Raw genomic sequence first — 16527 nt, 5'->3', positions numbered from 1 at the left:
GCATCGACGAGTTAGTGAACCTAACAAATTGTAATACATTCTGCCTGCTCCTGTTGTTTATAAGTTAAGAACTCGTTACTGTAATTTTGGATGGATAAGAATTTTTGATAGGTATCAGTTAGTTCATTTACTATATATATCCTGTGGATCAGTTAGTAACGTCCCTTCTTTTTCTAGACTTACGATTTGTTGGTAACTATGCTGTCCTGTTATTTTTTAAACTTTTTTCCAAACCGATGATATATTTGTGTTGCTGTTAATGCTATATACATATGCCTTTCTGCCAGGATTCTTGTTTGATTTTTTTATGATTCTCGTCTATTTCTCTTCTATAAGGTTTATATCCTTGTTTCATTCATTTGATAATTTTATAAGCATCTCGAATTTTGTCTTCTCTAAAGTTTATTTCCATGTCCATTAATTGTTTATGCGTTTTCTTTCTCTAGTTTGTCTAGTCAAATATATTCTATGTGCTTCATTTCGTTGTTCAAATGCTGCCTTACACTCATCATCAAACCATTGGTCATCTTTTCTTTCTTTAGTTCCTAACATGATTTTGCTGTAGTTAATGTCATTCTTTTTATTAGAACCCTCTGGTCTTCTAGTGTTCTCTCTTCATTTCCTTAATATTCAGTCAGCTTCCCCTTTATTTCTTCTTCAAATTTCTTTTGAGTTTCTTGATTGATTCTACTTTGCTCCTCTGCTGATCCTATATATGAAGTGTACCTGAACTAGAAGGTGATTGCTGATTGCTTTTTTACCCAGAAGTGGTCTATTTGACGTAAACTATTGACCCTCTTGCTCCCTCTGACATTGTTGGCACACGAAAAAAGATGAATACTAATAAAATATGGAATTAGATGACACTGAGTAAAAAAACTAATGAACTTTTGATTTTTATTATTTTATTTTAGTTATCAAGTTAAAAAATGCAGAAACGATTTTATCACACTTCCTATTCAGAACTGTTCGTTATTAGATCTTCAAGTGCTTTCTCTCTTCTCTCGCAGTTACCATCATCTTGCGGGAAACTATCCTCTGTCACTTCCGCATCTGCACCATCAAGAAAATAAAAATCTTCGTGGTCATCTTCACAGTCGATCGCTAAGTTGTGAATCATGCACGCCGCTTCGATACTCTGCACCGCCATTCCTGTCACTCGGTTTTCCAAATTTTGCAGCCTCTGGAATCTTCCTTTGAGAAATCCTATGGACTCGGTAAACGTGTTCACAACTGTCTGGTGACACATGTTAAAGACTGTTTGTTCCATTGTGAGGCAACCGTTGTCTTTGTACGGTTTAACTAGCCATTTTCGGTTTGAATAGTCCTTGAAACCTGGAAGAAGTGAAATTATGAACTTATGAAATGATATATATGGTATATACAAACAACAAATTTAAAATATTTATTTTACTACATTAATGTCACGAATTACCGTCTTAAGTTGGCGCAGATCGGAGTTTCAGTAGGATTATACACTATATGTAGACACCTGATTTACAAAACATGTTTTAATTGATTAGGATCACTCTCAAAAAAAACTTTTAAGTAACATTTTAATGCAATGTTCTTGTAATCCTTTCATTTATTCCATGATTTTACAAAAGAATCATAAAAATGATAAAACGAAATAGAAAACAAACTGTACTTACTTAGAAGGTAGTAATCACCCAGTAAATTATTTTCAGCTTCAATAAACAATTGGGATTTTTGTAAAAGCTGTTCTGGTTTGTTAGAACCTTCTCCTATAAATATATCTAAGAATTTACCATTTACAGTTACTACACCTACAAAAAATCATTAATGTAATCAGGTTTTGAACAAACATTGTAAATTGAAGTGATTGCTGTAGGTTTTAGGCCAAAATTACCAAAAACAACAAGAAACTTTGTTAGTTTTGACATAAATCTTTTTCTTCTATTATCATACTACCATGTAAAAATGCTGTTTCTGTCTCTCCAAAAACTTCTGTTCTATGTAAACAAAATATCTTTTGATAATTCTTCGTCTTTCCCTGCATTAATTTTTTTTGAGTATTTTCTGCTTTGCAATCTATGTCAAACTAGATGTTCTTAGTGTATTACCTTCCTTATTTTTCATTTTACTACCTCTCTACTATTGTTTCTTCCATTTTTGTTGCCTACTTTGGGTATTTTTTTGTTTGGTTATTGCTACTGCAACAAAATCATCTGAACAATACAGTTTCCCTTCCTCTATTTCTTCTCTTTTGGAAAATACAGTCCTATTAGACAACTATTATAACATGGCTGAATATATGTTAGTCCTCAGATGCTTGACAGAGTGGATCTTGTGACAAACAGCAGTTGGAAGTGTGTTATCATTCATATTTTTTTTATGTTACAACCTCTGCCTTGGGTATTTTTTTGTTTGATTATTGCTACTGCAACAAAATGATCTGATATATTCAACTCTTCCCATATAGATCATTTTTAGGTACCTGTTATTTTTGGGTTAATTTTTATTGTGAAAGAAGTAGCCAACATGCCTCAACCCACTAAAGGTTTTGCTTTAATAAATCTTTATTGTATACTTATTTAAGTACCTCCTTATAAACATCTAAATTTTCATAATTGCTCTTAGTTTTTGAATATTTTAAAGTAAAACAAATCCAAAAACAAATTTCAACTTAAAATGTATCTTACCTTGTAATATTAAGCTTTGATAGTAGTGTTCATTCTCATAAATTTCATTATTTTTTTTAAATGATCTAATTCTGATGTATGAGATTCCCAATACTCCTAAGCAACCTTCCAAGCTGCCAACTTCTTGAAACAAATGTGAAATATTCGAGTATTCAGCATCAGATGGCCATATTATTTGTGCACTTAATTTTTGAGATAAGGCACCGATGGCTGCAATTAGAGACACCATATTAGCTATAGATACTGAGGCACAAATGAAATGTGGATGGCTAAGGATATAAATTGGCTATAGTACCTGTCTTAACGATTCCATGCAGAGTACTTGTATTATTCTTAAATCTGTCTGCCATTTGCTTAAATGTTTCTTTGTTGCCTAAATACCAGAGAAATATATAGGTTGCTTTTTCTGCACATATCCTCTCCCTTCCACCTTTGTGGTCAGTGTTAAAGCTGGGATAAAGCATTTCTGAAAAAGAATATATGATTTTTCAGTAATTAAGTAATTCAAAGACAGTATTTATTTTAGTATTCTTTGTTTAATAAACAGTTTTAATCTGGGATCTTGTTTGTATTTGAACTGTATTGTATGCTAAATGTGATAAATAAACTGACCTACAACCTTTGCATATGTTGTCTTGTTCACCCTGAAACTATTCTTAAAATCATACTCATTTAAAATGGGCACCTCTATTTCAACAAATCCATCCTGCTTCCTCTCAATTGGTATGTCCATTTCAACAAAGTCATATACCTTTGGTTTCTTCTCAGGTTCTGGTTCTGTTGGCTCATCAATTTCAGGTAATCCATACAGCATTTTCTTATTTTTAGACTTTAGCTCTATCGATGCTTCTATTTTCCCAGATCCACTCAATTTCTGCTTCTTACCAGGGGGTGGTTCGGTTTCTGCACCACATTCAACCTCATCATCTTCACTGTCACTACTGCTACTGCTACTGTTGTATAAATATCCATCTTCTCCACAATCTGAGGTATACAAAAAAGCTTCCTATAACATTGAAAACTGAATCAGATACACCACAAATATAAAAATTGAAAAACTTAACGCTTAGTGTTAAGCAAATATTGGTTCCAAACATTGGCATGACATGAAAAGCGAGCCAATTTAATTAAATAACAATTAATCTTATTTTAAACATACAAAACACAAAAGATGTAATATTTAACAGTTTATATGTCATAATTTAAACAAAAAACTTACCAGTACATATTGATCCATGTTAAAGAAAAACAGTTTTAGTATTTACTTATTTTATGGAATGGATTAATATTTGAAAATATAAACATTTTGTATAAACATTAAACATCATACATAACCTTATTCTTATTTTCAATTTCAAAAGTGACATTAATCATAATCATAATAAGAAATGTGAAGTATGAAGTTTCATGAACTACCAACATGGCTGGAAATATCATAGGCGGAGCTTTAGTTAATGCAAATGGGTTGACTATACTATTAGGTTTATTATTCTGTGCTATTAGACTTTAATGATAATTTGTTAACATCTGGAGACCTTTTTTTTTGGGTGAGGGTAAAAATCTTCTAAAGACCGTACCAGGTGAATCTGACCTGGCGTGAGTTGGATTCAAATTGCCGTTTTGGGGGTCTCGCCCTTCCTTGGATGCATCCGTGGTATAATGCCTACCAACACCAACTAAAACCACTCTCGGCTTACGCACGTGGCAAGTCTTTCCAGACCGTTCTCTCGCGTACGCAGCCACTCTTTTTCTTCTCTTTTCTTTTTCTCTGTGTTGCTTATGTTTCTTTTGATTAACGACTAAACTTTTCCTACTAAAATCTCTTTTATTTAACGATTTTTGTCACAGCCTCCAGTACTTCTTTAAACTCATTTTCCCCCTTTCTTACTACGGTCCTAAAATTGTGTGCTCCTAAGATACCAATCTTGCACACATCTCCGCTCTTTCGGCATTCGAACACATAGTGTTCTGCTGTGAGGCTTATTCTGCAGTATACACAGCTAGAATTTACTGTCGTGTCTATCCTCTCAAGGTATGCTCTAAATGACCGTGTCCCGTAAGGAATTGCGTGAAGAAGTAGTTCGTGCTTTTATGAGCAGCATTGACCGAGTTCGCTATAATCGTGTTTTCTAGGTGCAATACTAGAACGACCAGATCATCCGTGTAAGCTATAGCCTGCGTCCATTCTCCTAAATCTCCCTCTAATATATTATTTTAAAGGATGTTCCAGAGCAACGGTCCTAGGACCGAGCCCTGTAGCACTCCTGCCGATGCCTGCATAACATGTCCCTCGATATGTTAATCTGTCTGCTTAAGAAGTATTCCTTCACTACGTTTGGTATAATACCAATTTCTTCAGTATTTCATTTCGTTCTCTCCAATTCGCGCAGTTGAAGCCATTTTTTATGTCCAGAAAGAAGGCCACCAACCACTTGCTCCTACATATGGCAGTTAATTGCATAATGTGACTGACTGCGTCTATTGCAGATTTCCGTTTTCTAAACCCATACTGGCGTTCAGACAAGCCCTCTTTATCTATGACTTCTTTTTATAGTTTCGTCTTTAAAAATATTTCGAAGATCTTGCCTATTATGTTTAATAGGCAGATCTGCTTAGAAGCTCCGGTTTTCCCAAGGTCTTTCCCGGGCTTGGGTATAAGTAAGAAGTTTGTCGTTTTCCAAGCTTCTGGAAATATTTGCTTTCTTATGAGGTTATTCATGATTTCTTTCGCCCATGGTGCTTTTTCCTCTATAATTATCTTTACAATTTCTGGTAGAACTCTGTTGGGTTCAGGTGCTCTCCCGGCCTTTAGTGCTTTCCCTGCCTCCATCAGCTCCTCTGTAAAGAAGTCTGCAGCCGGTGTTTCTACATGCAAAGTTATGAATTTCTTCATCTCTCTCTATGGGATTAGCTCTTCTCTCAGCCATCGTCTTCGATTTTGAGGATATTACTTTCTGTAAAATTTTTGGTAACAATCTTGTACGCATTAGTCATTGTACGACTATATGTCATTCTCGCGATTATCGCACTTTTTTTTCCAGTAGCTTTTTTTCATTCTTTATTTCTTTTAAGTTTTCTTTCTTTAAAGTTTTTAACAGGTCTACCTCTTCCTACACTTCCTCCACCAGTTGGTTCTTTTTTTGTCTCTAGTGACTTTTCTTCTCAATTCAATGTATCCTCTTCTTATCGGGGTAAATATTTTCGAAGGAGTGGAATTATTTTACCGAGATATCGAAGAGGCACGGAGAATAACGAAAACAAAAGAAATTACGATAGTCCTAGGTGATCTTAATGCAAAGATTGGAAAGGAACAAAGCGTAAAGTGTATAGGAAGTATGGTCTGGGAAATCGAAACAAGAGAGGAGATCGTCTGTTACAATTCTGTCTTAAGCAGAACTTGATTATTACAAACACATTTTTCAAGTTACCAAACAGACCACTGTATACATGGCGATCGCCCGCAGATACATCGGATAATATACAGGGTGAGTCATGAGGAACTTTACATACTTCTACCATATGTAGAGTCCCTCAGGGAGCATATCATGTGGCCACTAAAAAATGTCAACTCCTCTTCTTTATTAATTAACAGGGTGATTTGTGTAATTGACCATTTATTTCATTTTACTGTAGTGTTTATACGGCTCATTTGATTTTTTTAAATTTTTGCATGATACAGTACACTACTATCAAGCATTCGACTGGTATTAGCTAAACTAAAAAATTCCAGGACTGGCTTTGGAAAAATTAATTTAGGGATTCGTATTAAATATTACACCCTGTATATATTTTTTTTAAAATGCAATAAGTGATTTTCAAACTACATAAATAGCCAATGAAAACGACATATGCGACAATGTTGTCGCACTTTTATTAAATTTTTAGTGAACGATCAAATCTTACCAAAAATAGAACAACCATAATGAAGTATCAAATAATAAGGTAATTAATTTAAACAAATGTTATAAATTCCAAACATTTTAATTGAAATGATAAACTGAGTCACTGCACAACAAAAAACAGTAACTACTAACAATAACGAAGGACAATTAAAAAAAAACTAAAAATATGTACATAGTTATGATAAACCCATAAATTAGAACTGGAAAAGATACAATAATGGTAACAAAATAAAAATAATTCAAAATAGATTTTCGAAATGGAGCCCTGCAGCCTGTACACATTTTTGTTGCCGAATTGTTTATTGACGTATTGAATTACGGATACTCTGGGGATCGTTTCTAATAGTATTACAACAATGTATAATTCTATCAATTAATTGTTGTCGGTTATTAATATTCACTGCGTAAACTAGTTGCTTCAATCGTAACCAAATATGGTAATCAACGGGATTGAAATCAGGGGATCTTGAAGGCCACGAAATAGGACCTGCACGTCCTATCCACCTGTTGCCATAAACATTATTGAGATGTTGTCTCACTGCCAGTAAAAAGTGTGGGGGTGCCCCATCATACTGAAAATACATCCCTCGGATAGCAACGTTCGCGTTGGCAAGCAAATTCGGCAAAATATTTTGTAGAAAGTTCAAATAGACCTGCCCTGTTAAAGGACCATCAAAAAAATGAGGACCTACTAATTGGTTATTTATGACACCAATCCACACGTTAACCGAAAACCTTAACTGAGAACGACGTTCTCGAATAGCATGGAGATTTTCTTCTGCCCACACATGTGAATTTCGTGAATTATTTATCCCGTCTCTGGTAAATGGGCTTCATCTGTAAATAGTGTCCTGTATAGCGTTGGTCGATTATTGTTAATCCATCTACAAAATTCCAACCTATCGATCTCATCTCCAGCATGTAGTCGCTGAACCATTTGAATGTGATATGGGTATAGATTATTTTTTTGTAAGACTCTACTTACTTTTGATTGAGTAACATTGAGTTCTCGACTTACTTGTCTAGTGCTTATTGTAGGGTTCATAGTAACGGCGTCCATAATGTCATCTTCCTGCGCTTCATCTACATGTCGCTTTGTTGTTCCACTAGGAAAAGTGCCATTTTCTCGCAAATAATTAAAAACTGACCCAAATGTTGGATGACTGGGAGTTGGACGATTAGGAAATCTCCTGCGATATTCTCTACTAGCAGCCCTACCATTCCCATTACAGAATCCATGAACAAATAATATGTCTGCATATTCTGTGGTCGAAAACTGATGTGGCATTTTGAACGAAAGTAACACAAGCTCTACCAAAACTAACACAATGTACTTAACGTAGATATGACAGAAAAAATATGTATTCTTGTACACATAAATATCAATTGATAATGACAATAATGACAATGGGTATAAAATATCAAGAAACGTCAAACGGTCAACGCCAACCTTCATTTTAAACTTTTTTAGATTTATTTTTATTTAGTACAGTTGATGCAATGTATTATTATTTGACATAAAATTTTAATCATTTACAATAAACAAAAACTAACACATACAAAAGGTTTGACTTTTTAATCAATTTAATTTATTATTTTTTATCGAAAATAATGCCCCAATACGGTCTATGAGTAAAAATTTAAAATTGAAAAACAATTGATTCTATCGTAGAGATAATACAAAGTGACAGTAAAGATGTTAATTTTCTACGTATTAGATTATGTTGTAGGAACTCATTTTAATTAAAATGTTTGAAATTTATAATATTTGTTTAAATTAATACCTTATAATTTGATACTTCATTATGGTTGTTCTATTTTTGGTAAGATTTGATCGTTCACTAAAAAATTAATAAAAGTGCGACAACATTGTCGCTAATGTCGTTTTCATTGGCTATTTATGTAGTTTGAAAATCACTTATTGCATTTTTAAAAAAAAATATACAGGGTGTAATATTTAATACGAATCCTTAAATTAATTTTTCCAAAGCCAGTCCTGGAATTTTTTAGTTTAGGTAATACTAGTCGAATGCTTGATAGTAGTGTACTGTATCATGCAAAAATTTAAAAAATCAAATAAGCCGTATAAACACTACGGTAAAATGAAATAAATGGTCAATTACACAAATCACCCTGTTAATTAATAAAGAAGAGGAGTTGACATTTTTTAGTGGCCACATAATATGCTCCCTGAGGGACTCTACATATGGTAGAAGTATGTAAAGTTCCTCATGACTCACCCTGTATAGACTATATTATGTTCAATGAAAGATACCGCAATACTGTTAAAGCCGTGAAAGCATATCCTGGATCAGACGTGGCTTCAGATCACAATCCACTTATCACCAAGATTACACTCACCCTTAAGAATATTAAAAGACATCAAAGAATCCCTACAATAGACACAAGAAAACTTAAGGAACCTAACGTAAAAGAATGCCTCCAACATGAACTGCATGTGAACTGCAGCAAATTGAACACAAACACCAATGATATTGACGAGTACTGGGATCGACTAAAATGTTGTCTACTGGAATCTTGTAAAGAAATACTAAAGACTTCCGCAAGGAGAAAAGAAGAATGGATGAATGACGAGATACTCAATATAATGGAACAACGGAGACAATTTAAAAACAAAGACAACAATAAATACAAAGAGATAAACCACGAGATTAGGAAGATGATAAAGCAAGCAAAAGAAAAATACTTTGAAGAGAAATGCAAGAAGATCGAAGACCTTCAAAATAAATATGATCTGTTTAACCTACACAAGAAAGTTAAAGAACTGGCAGGACTAAGAAAACAAAATCCCACTGGTGCACCTTTGGATAGACACGGGACTACTATAACACAGACGAACAAGAAAGTACAAAGATGGGCAGAATATATCGACGAACTGTTCGATGATGAAAGAGGAGATCTGGAGCACATAGAACTTACGTCAGAAGAAATAGGTCCATATATTGCAAAAGAAGAAATATTATCGCCAATCATTTTTAAGGCCTACTCAAAAGAGATCCTGAAAAAAGCTCTTGAGGGTGAAACAGTTGGAATAAAGGTAAATGGAGTTCCCATTAACAACATTAGATATGCGGACGACACTTTGCCGAAGATATTAATCTTCAGCTTCAGCCGAAGATCTTCAGAGACTGGTGACCAGAAAAGCGGAGTATGGAAAAGAGTACGGTCTAATAATGAATGTCAAAAAGACTAAATTTATGAGAATATCGAAAACTAAAAGAAATAACGAGAATCTTCTAATAAACGGAACCAACGTCGAACAAGTGGACAAATATGCAAATTTGGGAAAAATGATTAACTCCACAAATGATTACATTAGAGAGATCAAAAATGGAATAGAAAAGGCTTGAGAAATTTTCAACAAAATAAGAAGAGTGCTATCTAAGGGATTTAAAATTGGAACTAAGAGTTGGTTGGCGAGGTGCTATGTTTTTTCTTTGTTTTATGGAATGGAATCTTGGACCTTGAATGCAACATCAATGAAAAAACTGCAATTATTTGCGCTGTGGGTGTGTAGAAGAATTCTGAAAATATCGTGGACAGAACACGTCACAAACAAAGAGGTTCTGAGAAGGATGAATGAAGAAACAGAAATTTTAAATACAATTAAAACAAGAAAATTGGAATATCTCGGACATATTACACGTGGAGAGAAATACACCTTGCTCCAACTGAGCTTATGCAGGAAAAGATCAAAGGAAAGAGAAGCATCGGGAGGCGTAGAATGTCATGGCTGAGAGAGTGGTACAAATAAACATCAAATGAACTTTTCAGAGCAGCCGTCTCAAAAGTTCGAATAGCTATGATGATTGCCGTCCTCCGCCACGGAGATGGCACTTAAAGAAGAAGAAATTCTTTAATTTAAACTTACAGGTATGTATTGTATTGTATGACGAAGACCTCCTAGGGTTACGAGAACGGGGCGTGTTTTTGCTAAATCGAAGGAAGTTTTTGAAGATTTTCAGGCACTGCTTAAAAACGTTGCCTATGCATGCGTAAAATAATATAACAACACATTTTTACATATAATTAGACGACAAAATGGGGCCCCTGATATACTGGCCCCCCCACAAGCTTCATGCTGCGGGGGCCTGTGGTTATATCTGTCTACCCATCTTTTTGAGATAAGGATGTGGTCAATTTGATTGGCTTTGTTAGTTCCTGGTATATTCCACATTCCTTTATGGATATATTTTCTTTGCAAGTTAGTACTATCAACTACATAATTATTTGCTGCTGCTAATTGTGCAACTCTAAATCCATTTTGACTGGTTTCAGCATGCAAACTATTTTCCCAAATATATTTAGAAAAGTTTCTTCTTTCCAAGCATAGCATTAAAATCTCCTAATGTTATAACCCTGAGGATGCTGCGAATTCCATGAGTACAAAAAGTGGAAGATACAATAGATGGATCATGTATTGAGAGGTGAAAGATATGAATTACTCCAAATCATATTGGAAGGTAAAGTGCAGAGCAAAAGATCAGTTGGAAGACGCCAGAACTCGTGGCTGAAAGACCTGAGGAAATGGTTTGACCGCTTATCCACAGAAATATTTTGTGCAGCAGTTCTCAAAGCTACAATTGCCATTTGTATCGCCGACATTCGAAAGGAGACGGTGCAATATGAAGAAGAATGTTATAACAGCATCGTGTCTTTGGATTTTATCACATATTGCCTGTAATTCTCCTTAGAATTTTTCGACCTCTTCTTCATCAGCCTCAATTAATAATTGTTACGTTATATAGTTTACCTTTGAGTCTTATGGTGCAAATTTTGTGTGATACTGGTGTAACCGCGATAATGGATTTTCGCAGAATTGTTTCAATTGTAAGGGGATCAGTATTCACTTGATACCCAAGGGAAATTAACGAAAGTAGAAATCTAAAACATGTCTGGACGTGATAAAGGAGGCGAAGTTAAGGGAAAAGCAAAATCCCGATCAAATCGTGTTGGTTTACAGTTTCCGGTAGGTCGTATTCATCGTCTATTGAGGAAAGGAAATTATGCCGAAAGTGTTGGTGCTGGAGCTCCAGTATGGAGTGAGTATGTTTGGAATTGGCGGAAAACGCAGCAAGAAATAATAAGAAAACCCGTATAATTCCTAGACATTTACAGCTGGCTGTAAGAAATGACGAGAAATTAAACAAATTGCTTTCAAAAGTTACCATCGCCCAAGGTGGAGTATTGCCTAATATACAAGCAGTATTATCATAAAAAACTAAGCTTGACTTTATTTTGTGCCACATTTGTTACCGTTGTCCGAGTTCTGTTTATTTGTTGTTAGTTGTTTGGATCGGTATTAGTCGCTATTCAATCTTCCTGCATTTCCGCCAGTTTCTGCTATTTCTTGCTTCACGTCCATACTATTCCCATTTATTATTAATTTTTTGTACGCAATTTTTACTCGTGCGCCTTCGGATTTAAGATCTTTTGCTCTTTTAATTTTCATCTGGATATCTCTGTCGCCCTTATTTGGATATATCTAAGAAAAAATAAAGAAATAACACTCATAGACACCATGTCTTTATTTTCTAACATAAGGTAAAATACAATAATAGTAGGTATGCTCATATAATAACACATTTCAAATAAATTAGAAAAATAAGCCACAACATAATCTCACAGAAAAATATAAACTACGACCTACTCCACTAAATTAGCCAGTACAAGTATACACGTCTCATAGCCTTAAATATTTTATGTATATTTTCATACACTAATAGGTGTTTACAAAAAAATTTCCAAATTTATTTTTATCGTACAATAATCTGCTTCCAATGGTGGACATTGATTTCGTTAGGCGTTTCTGTCGTTTACAGATTTGTTGACAAGTCCAAATCTTATTGGTTGACAAGTATTTCAAGATATCTGTGCGAACACATTTAACAATTTATCATGTTTTTCTTACCTTCACCTGTTTTTTGATTTAATCGGACAAAAAAACATGAAAATTGGTTGCAGTAGTTTGCTAAGGGAACCTGGTATAACAAATCTACTATCAGAACTATTAGATTCATCTATCCATGCCGTTGCTATTAGTTTTTGACTGTTTCCAGAATGTATGCAAGCGGTTTAAAACAACTCATAAGAAAAATATGACCACATGCAGTCTATATAAGTATACATTTTTAATGTTTTCGTCCTTTTGTCATCTTCTTTGGTAAATATAAACGAAAAACTTAGATATTTTTGTAAACACCCGATATATAAAACATTCCTAACAGTGTGAGATTATATCGTTGAGTTGGCAATCGTATAACTTAACGTCTATCATTAATTACATTTTCACAGTTGAATTATATGAATTACCTAAAGATATTTTCAAAAATGTTCACTCATTTTTTACTTACAGTTAATTATAGCACTTGTCTGTTTTTTAAAAGATGTGTAGAACTTTTAACTAACAGATATTTATATTGTTGATAAAGTTCTTTGCAAATCTATAGGTACACAGTTCGTTTTCTTCTCTACTATATTACACAAAGTTTCTATAAAGCATTTTTACACATTTATTAATACAATTATTTGCCGTGTTTTAGACCAAATGAAATATATCAAACTCTCGAAATGTTAGAGATTTTCTAGCCAAATTTTTTAGTTATCGACATTACCTGCGTACTAAGGTAGCCACGATATGTTACATGAGTGTGTATAGTGGGTTGCCTGCGTTAATGATGTATAATATAATACGACAGTTAGTACGAGTATCAGATTAATATAGAAAAACATTAATAATAATAGTAGTGAGACAGTTCCACGTCTTATTTTGCGATTTTTGTGTGATTTAGGCTTTTGTGTAGTTTCCGTGTATTTTCAAAATGTGTTCTGACATTATCGTTAATTTAAGAAATGTATGATAAATTGGTTGCATAGGTTTCAGGACCTGAAAATTTATTCAGACGTTTTCGAATTACTTTACATAATTTCTACAATCTATTTCCATTAATAACAATGATTGAAATGCATTTTTGGCTCTTTAGTTATATTACTGAATTAGACCATTCTCGATATGATACTTATGTATATACTCACTTTTTATACATTTTAAGAGTGTCAATAAAATTTAGGTATTTTTTAAAATATATAATAAAGGAAATAGGTAATACCTAAGTATAAAAATGTCCAAAATACTGAACATTATTTCGAAAGAATTATCTAAATAGGATTTTGACTTCTAGCACTAGTACAACAATTATAATATGTTATATAGTACTTAAATTCGACTTGGCAGAGCCCTGTCTATATTCTTACACTTGTATACTTTATAGCCTAAATCCATTCAAAATTAATTTACAATTTTCAATTATTAACAAATTGAGTTTTTCTAGATTTTTTAGGACACACCATAGGTAGGTACATCTCATAAAAATAACTGTACCAGTACGCCCATTTCTCCAATATCGAATTTATTTTACGCATAACGAATAACAAAACCAAAAAATTTTGACTACACTACACAGAAAGGAATTTTCAGTGCTACAGCGTTGTCGCTTTTAACTGTATTCATTGTTTCTGACGAAGTAGACGTAAATACTCAAAATGAAAAGAATTTAAGTACTATTATAACACAAATGCAACAATTCTTGGTGTTATTTTACTTATTTTAGTTATTGTATTTAAATGAAGACATATTCATCACTCAAGCTTAAAATTATAATTTAAAATGTGATAAAACATTAAATAGTCGTTGAATCGAAGTTTTCCGTCAAATCGAGAAGAAAACGAACAAATTGAATCAGTAAACAGTAAAACCATATTTGAAATTCAACGGTCTTATGACTGACATAAGGTGAGATCCACAGGAGTTTTAGCCAGTCTTCTGGGCGGTACCTGCTGCTTCTTGTACTGCTCCCGATCCTCCAGAGGGTATTGGCTGATTGGCCGGGATGTATTGAATAGTTCCAGCATTGGCCGTAGCTGGTTTGTCAGGCATGAATTTCACTAAAATAGTAAATGATAAAGAAGAGTGTTCTATAAGCTTTTATACTTAGTGAACAGTTTGTATATGACTATGAGGTATAAATGATTTTATCAAGTAAATTAAACATAATTTATTAATGTATGACAGCATGATAATGGTACTAGAGATAACTAAAAAAGTTTTGTTTCAGGAAGCTCTGCTCTGCTAAATTCTTAATCTAGTTCTTCGTTATCTGAAGTAAGTTTGGTAACCTGTATAACTAAATTAATTTTTCGTTTTTCTCAATATATCAATTAAATTTTTGATTTAAAGTATTGATTTCTTTTTTCATTTCTATATTTTCGTTATACCTAATGGTACTGTTTTCAAGTTATAACTTCATTTTCCTGTTTAAATTCTTTTTATTCTAATTAAGTTCTTTTTGCCCAATTTTAAGTTTTTATTTTTTTATGTTAAGTTATTAGGAATCAATAAAAGATTTATACAAAAGAAGACTAGACCAAAAACTAGAAGAATTCAGATATGACACGTTAGATGAAATGCATGAACACATAAAAACCTGCCTGATTTCAGCGGCCTTAGAAGCTCTTGGAGAAGACGACCAAAGGAACACCCATCAGAATATCAAATTAAGGGAAGACACATTGAAATGCATAAAAGAAAAGAAAAAACTACACATAAAATACCTAAACACCAAAAAACAGGAAGACTTAGACCTATATAGAGCGAAAAACAGAGAGGTAAAGAAAAGAGTAACAAATGAAAAGAACGAAGGATAGGAACAAGCATTCACAGAGATAGAACGACATATCGGAGGAACGAGAAAGTCAGAATCATGGCGAATATTAAAAGCACTTCAACGAAATAAGACAGAGAAAACCCAGATCGGCAAAATTAGTGAAAACGAGTGGCAAGAATACTACGTAGAACTACTTACAGAAAACCGCCCCAATTTCAGGAAGGGAATATAGAACATGCAGGAAATGGGGCATACGACCAGATAGAAATAAACCTGGCAGAAGTTAAGAGAGTAATCAAGACATTGAAGAACAAAAAAGCCAAAGGACTCGGAGGAATACCAAACGAACTAATTAAAAACGGAACGGAAAAGTTATTCCGCATGCTACATAGAATGTTCGAAAGAGGACTAAATGGAGAAGAAATACCTGCGGAATGGACACAAGCATACATCACATCCATACATAAGAAAGGAAACAGGAAAAAATGTGAAAACTATAGAGGAATTAGTATAATATCGTCGGTACGTAGACTTTACGGGAAAATTATTAAAGAAAAACTAGAAACTGAAATAATAGGAAAAATTGGAGAAGGCCAAGCAGGGTTCACAGTAGGAAAATCATGCCTAGATCATACGTACACATTAGAACAACTGATAGAGAAGAAAATGGCAAAAGGTAGACCGGTCCATCTGGCCTTTGTTGATCTAAAGAAAGCATATGACTCAATACCTAGAGTCAAATTATGGGAAGCAATGAATGATCTCGGAATCCGACAAACACTAATAAAAGCAGTTAAAGCACTATACAAAGAAAACAAAGTAGCTATTAAATGTGGAAATAAAGCCTACAATCCATTTAAGACGACAAAAGGACTTCTACAAGGCTGTGCTACGTCCCCTACTCTGTTTAAAATATTCTTGGAAAAGACACTCAAACCATGGAGGAAAAAGTGCGAAGGAATGGGCATACCAGTAAGAGACGAATACCTATACACCTTAAGTTTTGCCGACGATCAAGTAGTCATCGCACAAGATGAAGAAGATCTCAGCTTTATGCTCAGAAAACTAGAAGAAGAGTATAAAAACAACGGAATGGAAATAAACTTAGAGAAAACCGAATACCTAACAACAGAAAACAAGGATATGAGAAACCTAGAGATAGACGAGGGAAGACAAATAAATGGAACAGATAAATTCAAGTATTTAGGAACCATAATATCGAACCAGGGAACAACAGAAGAAGATATAAACAACAGACTGAGACAAACAAGAAACTGT

The 16527-nt window shown here is 33.7% G+C and overlaps 2 protein-coding genes across 2 annotated transcripts in view; both read right to left on the bottom strand.

Annotated features, from left to right (window-relative positions):
* Nucleotides 1-883: 883 nt before the first annotated feature.
* LOC140436308 (uncharacterized) lies at nucleotides 884-4034 on the bottom strand. Its single transcript, XM_072525016.1, has 6 exons — nucleotides 3883-4034; nucleotides 3276-3669; nucleotides 2959-3129; nucleotides 2664-2873; nucleotides 1653-1787; nucleotides 884-1335 (listed from the first exon to the last, which is right to left on the bottom strand). Exons 1-6 carry the CDS (start codon nucleotides 3898-3900, stop codon nucleotides 956-958), a joined length of 1308 nt encoding a protein of 435 aa, XP_072381117.1. The 5' UTR covers nucleotides 3901-4034; the 3' UTR covers nucleotides 884-955.
* An 8056-nt stretch (nucleotides 4035-12090) lies between these two features.
* Nucleotides 12091-16527, bottom strand: part of nSyb (neuronal Synaptobrevin) — a 71907-nt gene continuing 67470 nt past the window's right edge. The window contains exon 5 of the mRNA XM_072527620.1: nucleotides 12091-14530. Coding sequence (XP_072383721.1) covers nucleotides 14397-14530 — 134 coding nt within the window. The 3' untranslated portion in view covers nucleotides 12091-14396. The remainder of the gene's footprint in view (nucleotides 14531-16527) is intronic.

Source organism: Diabrotica undecimpunctata, chromosome 3 (assembly GCF_040954645.1).
Source record: "Diabrotica undecimpunctata isolate CICGRU chromosome 3, icDiaUnde3, whole genome shotgun sequence".
Taxonomy (NCBI): Eukaryota; Metazoa; Arthropoda; class Insecta; order Coleoptera; family Chrysomelidae; genus Diabrotica; species Diabrotica undecimpunctata.
This window is presented reverse-complemented; position numbering and strand designations above follow the sequence as displayed.

Bases quoted from the DNA above. Each gene is read 5' to 3' on its own strand.
- LOC140436308 (XM_072525016.1), bottom strand. The intron at 1,788-2,663 runs GTAAGATACATT...GATTTTTTGTAG, and splicing joins TCAAAGCTTAATATTACAAG to GTGTAGTAACTGTAAATGGT. The intron at 1,336-1,652 runs GTAAGTACAGTT...CACTTCTTCCAG, and splicing joins GGGTGATTACTACCTTCTAA to GTTTCAAGGACTATTCAAAC.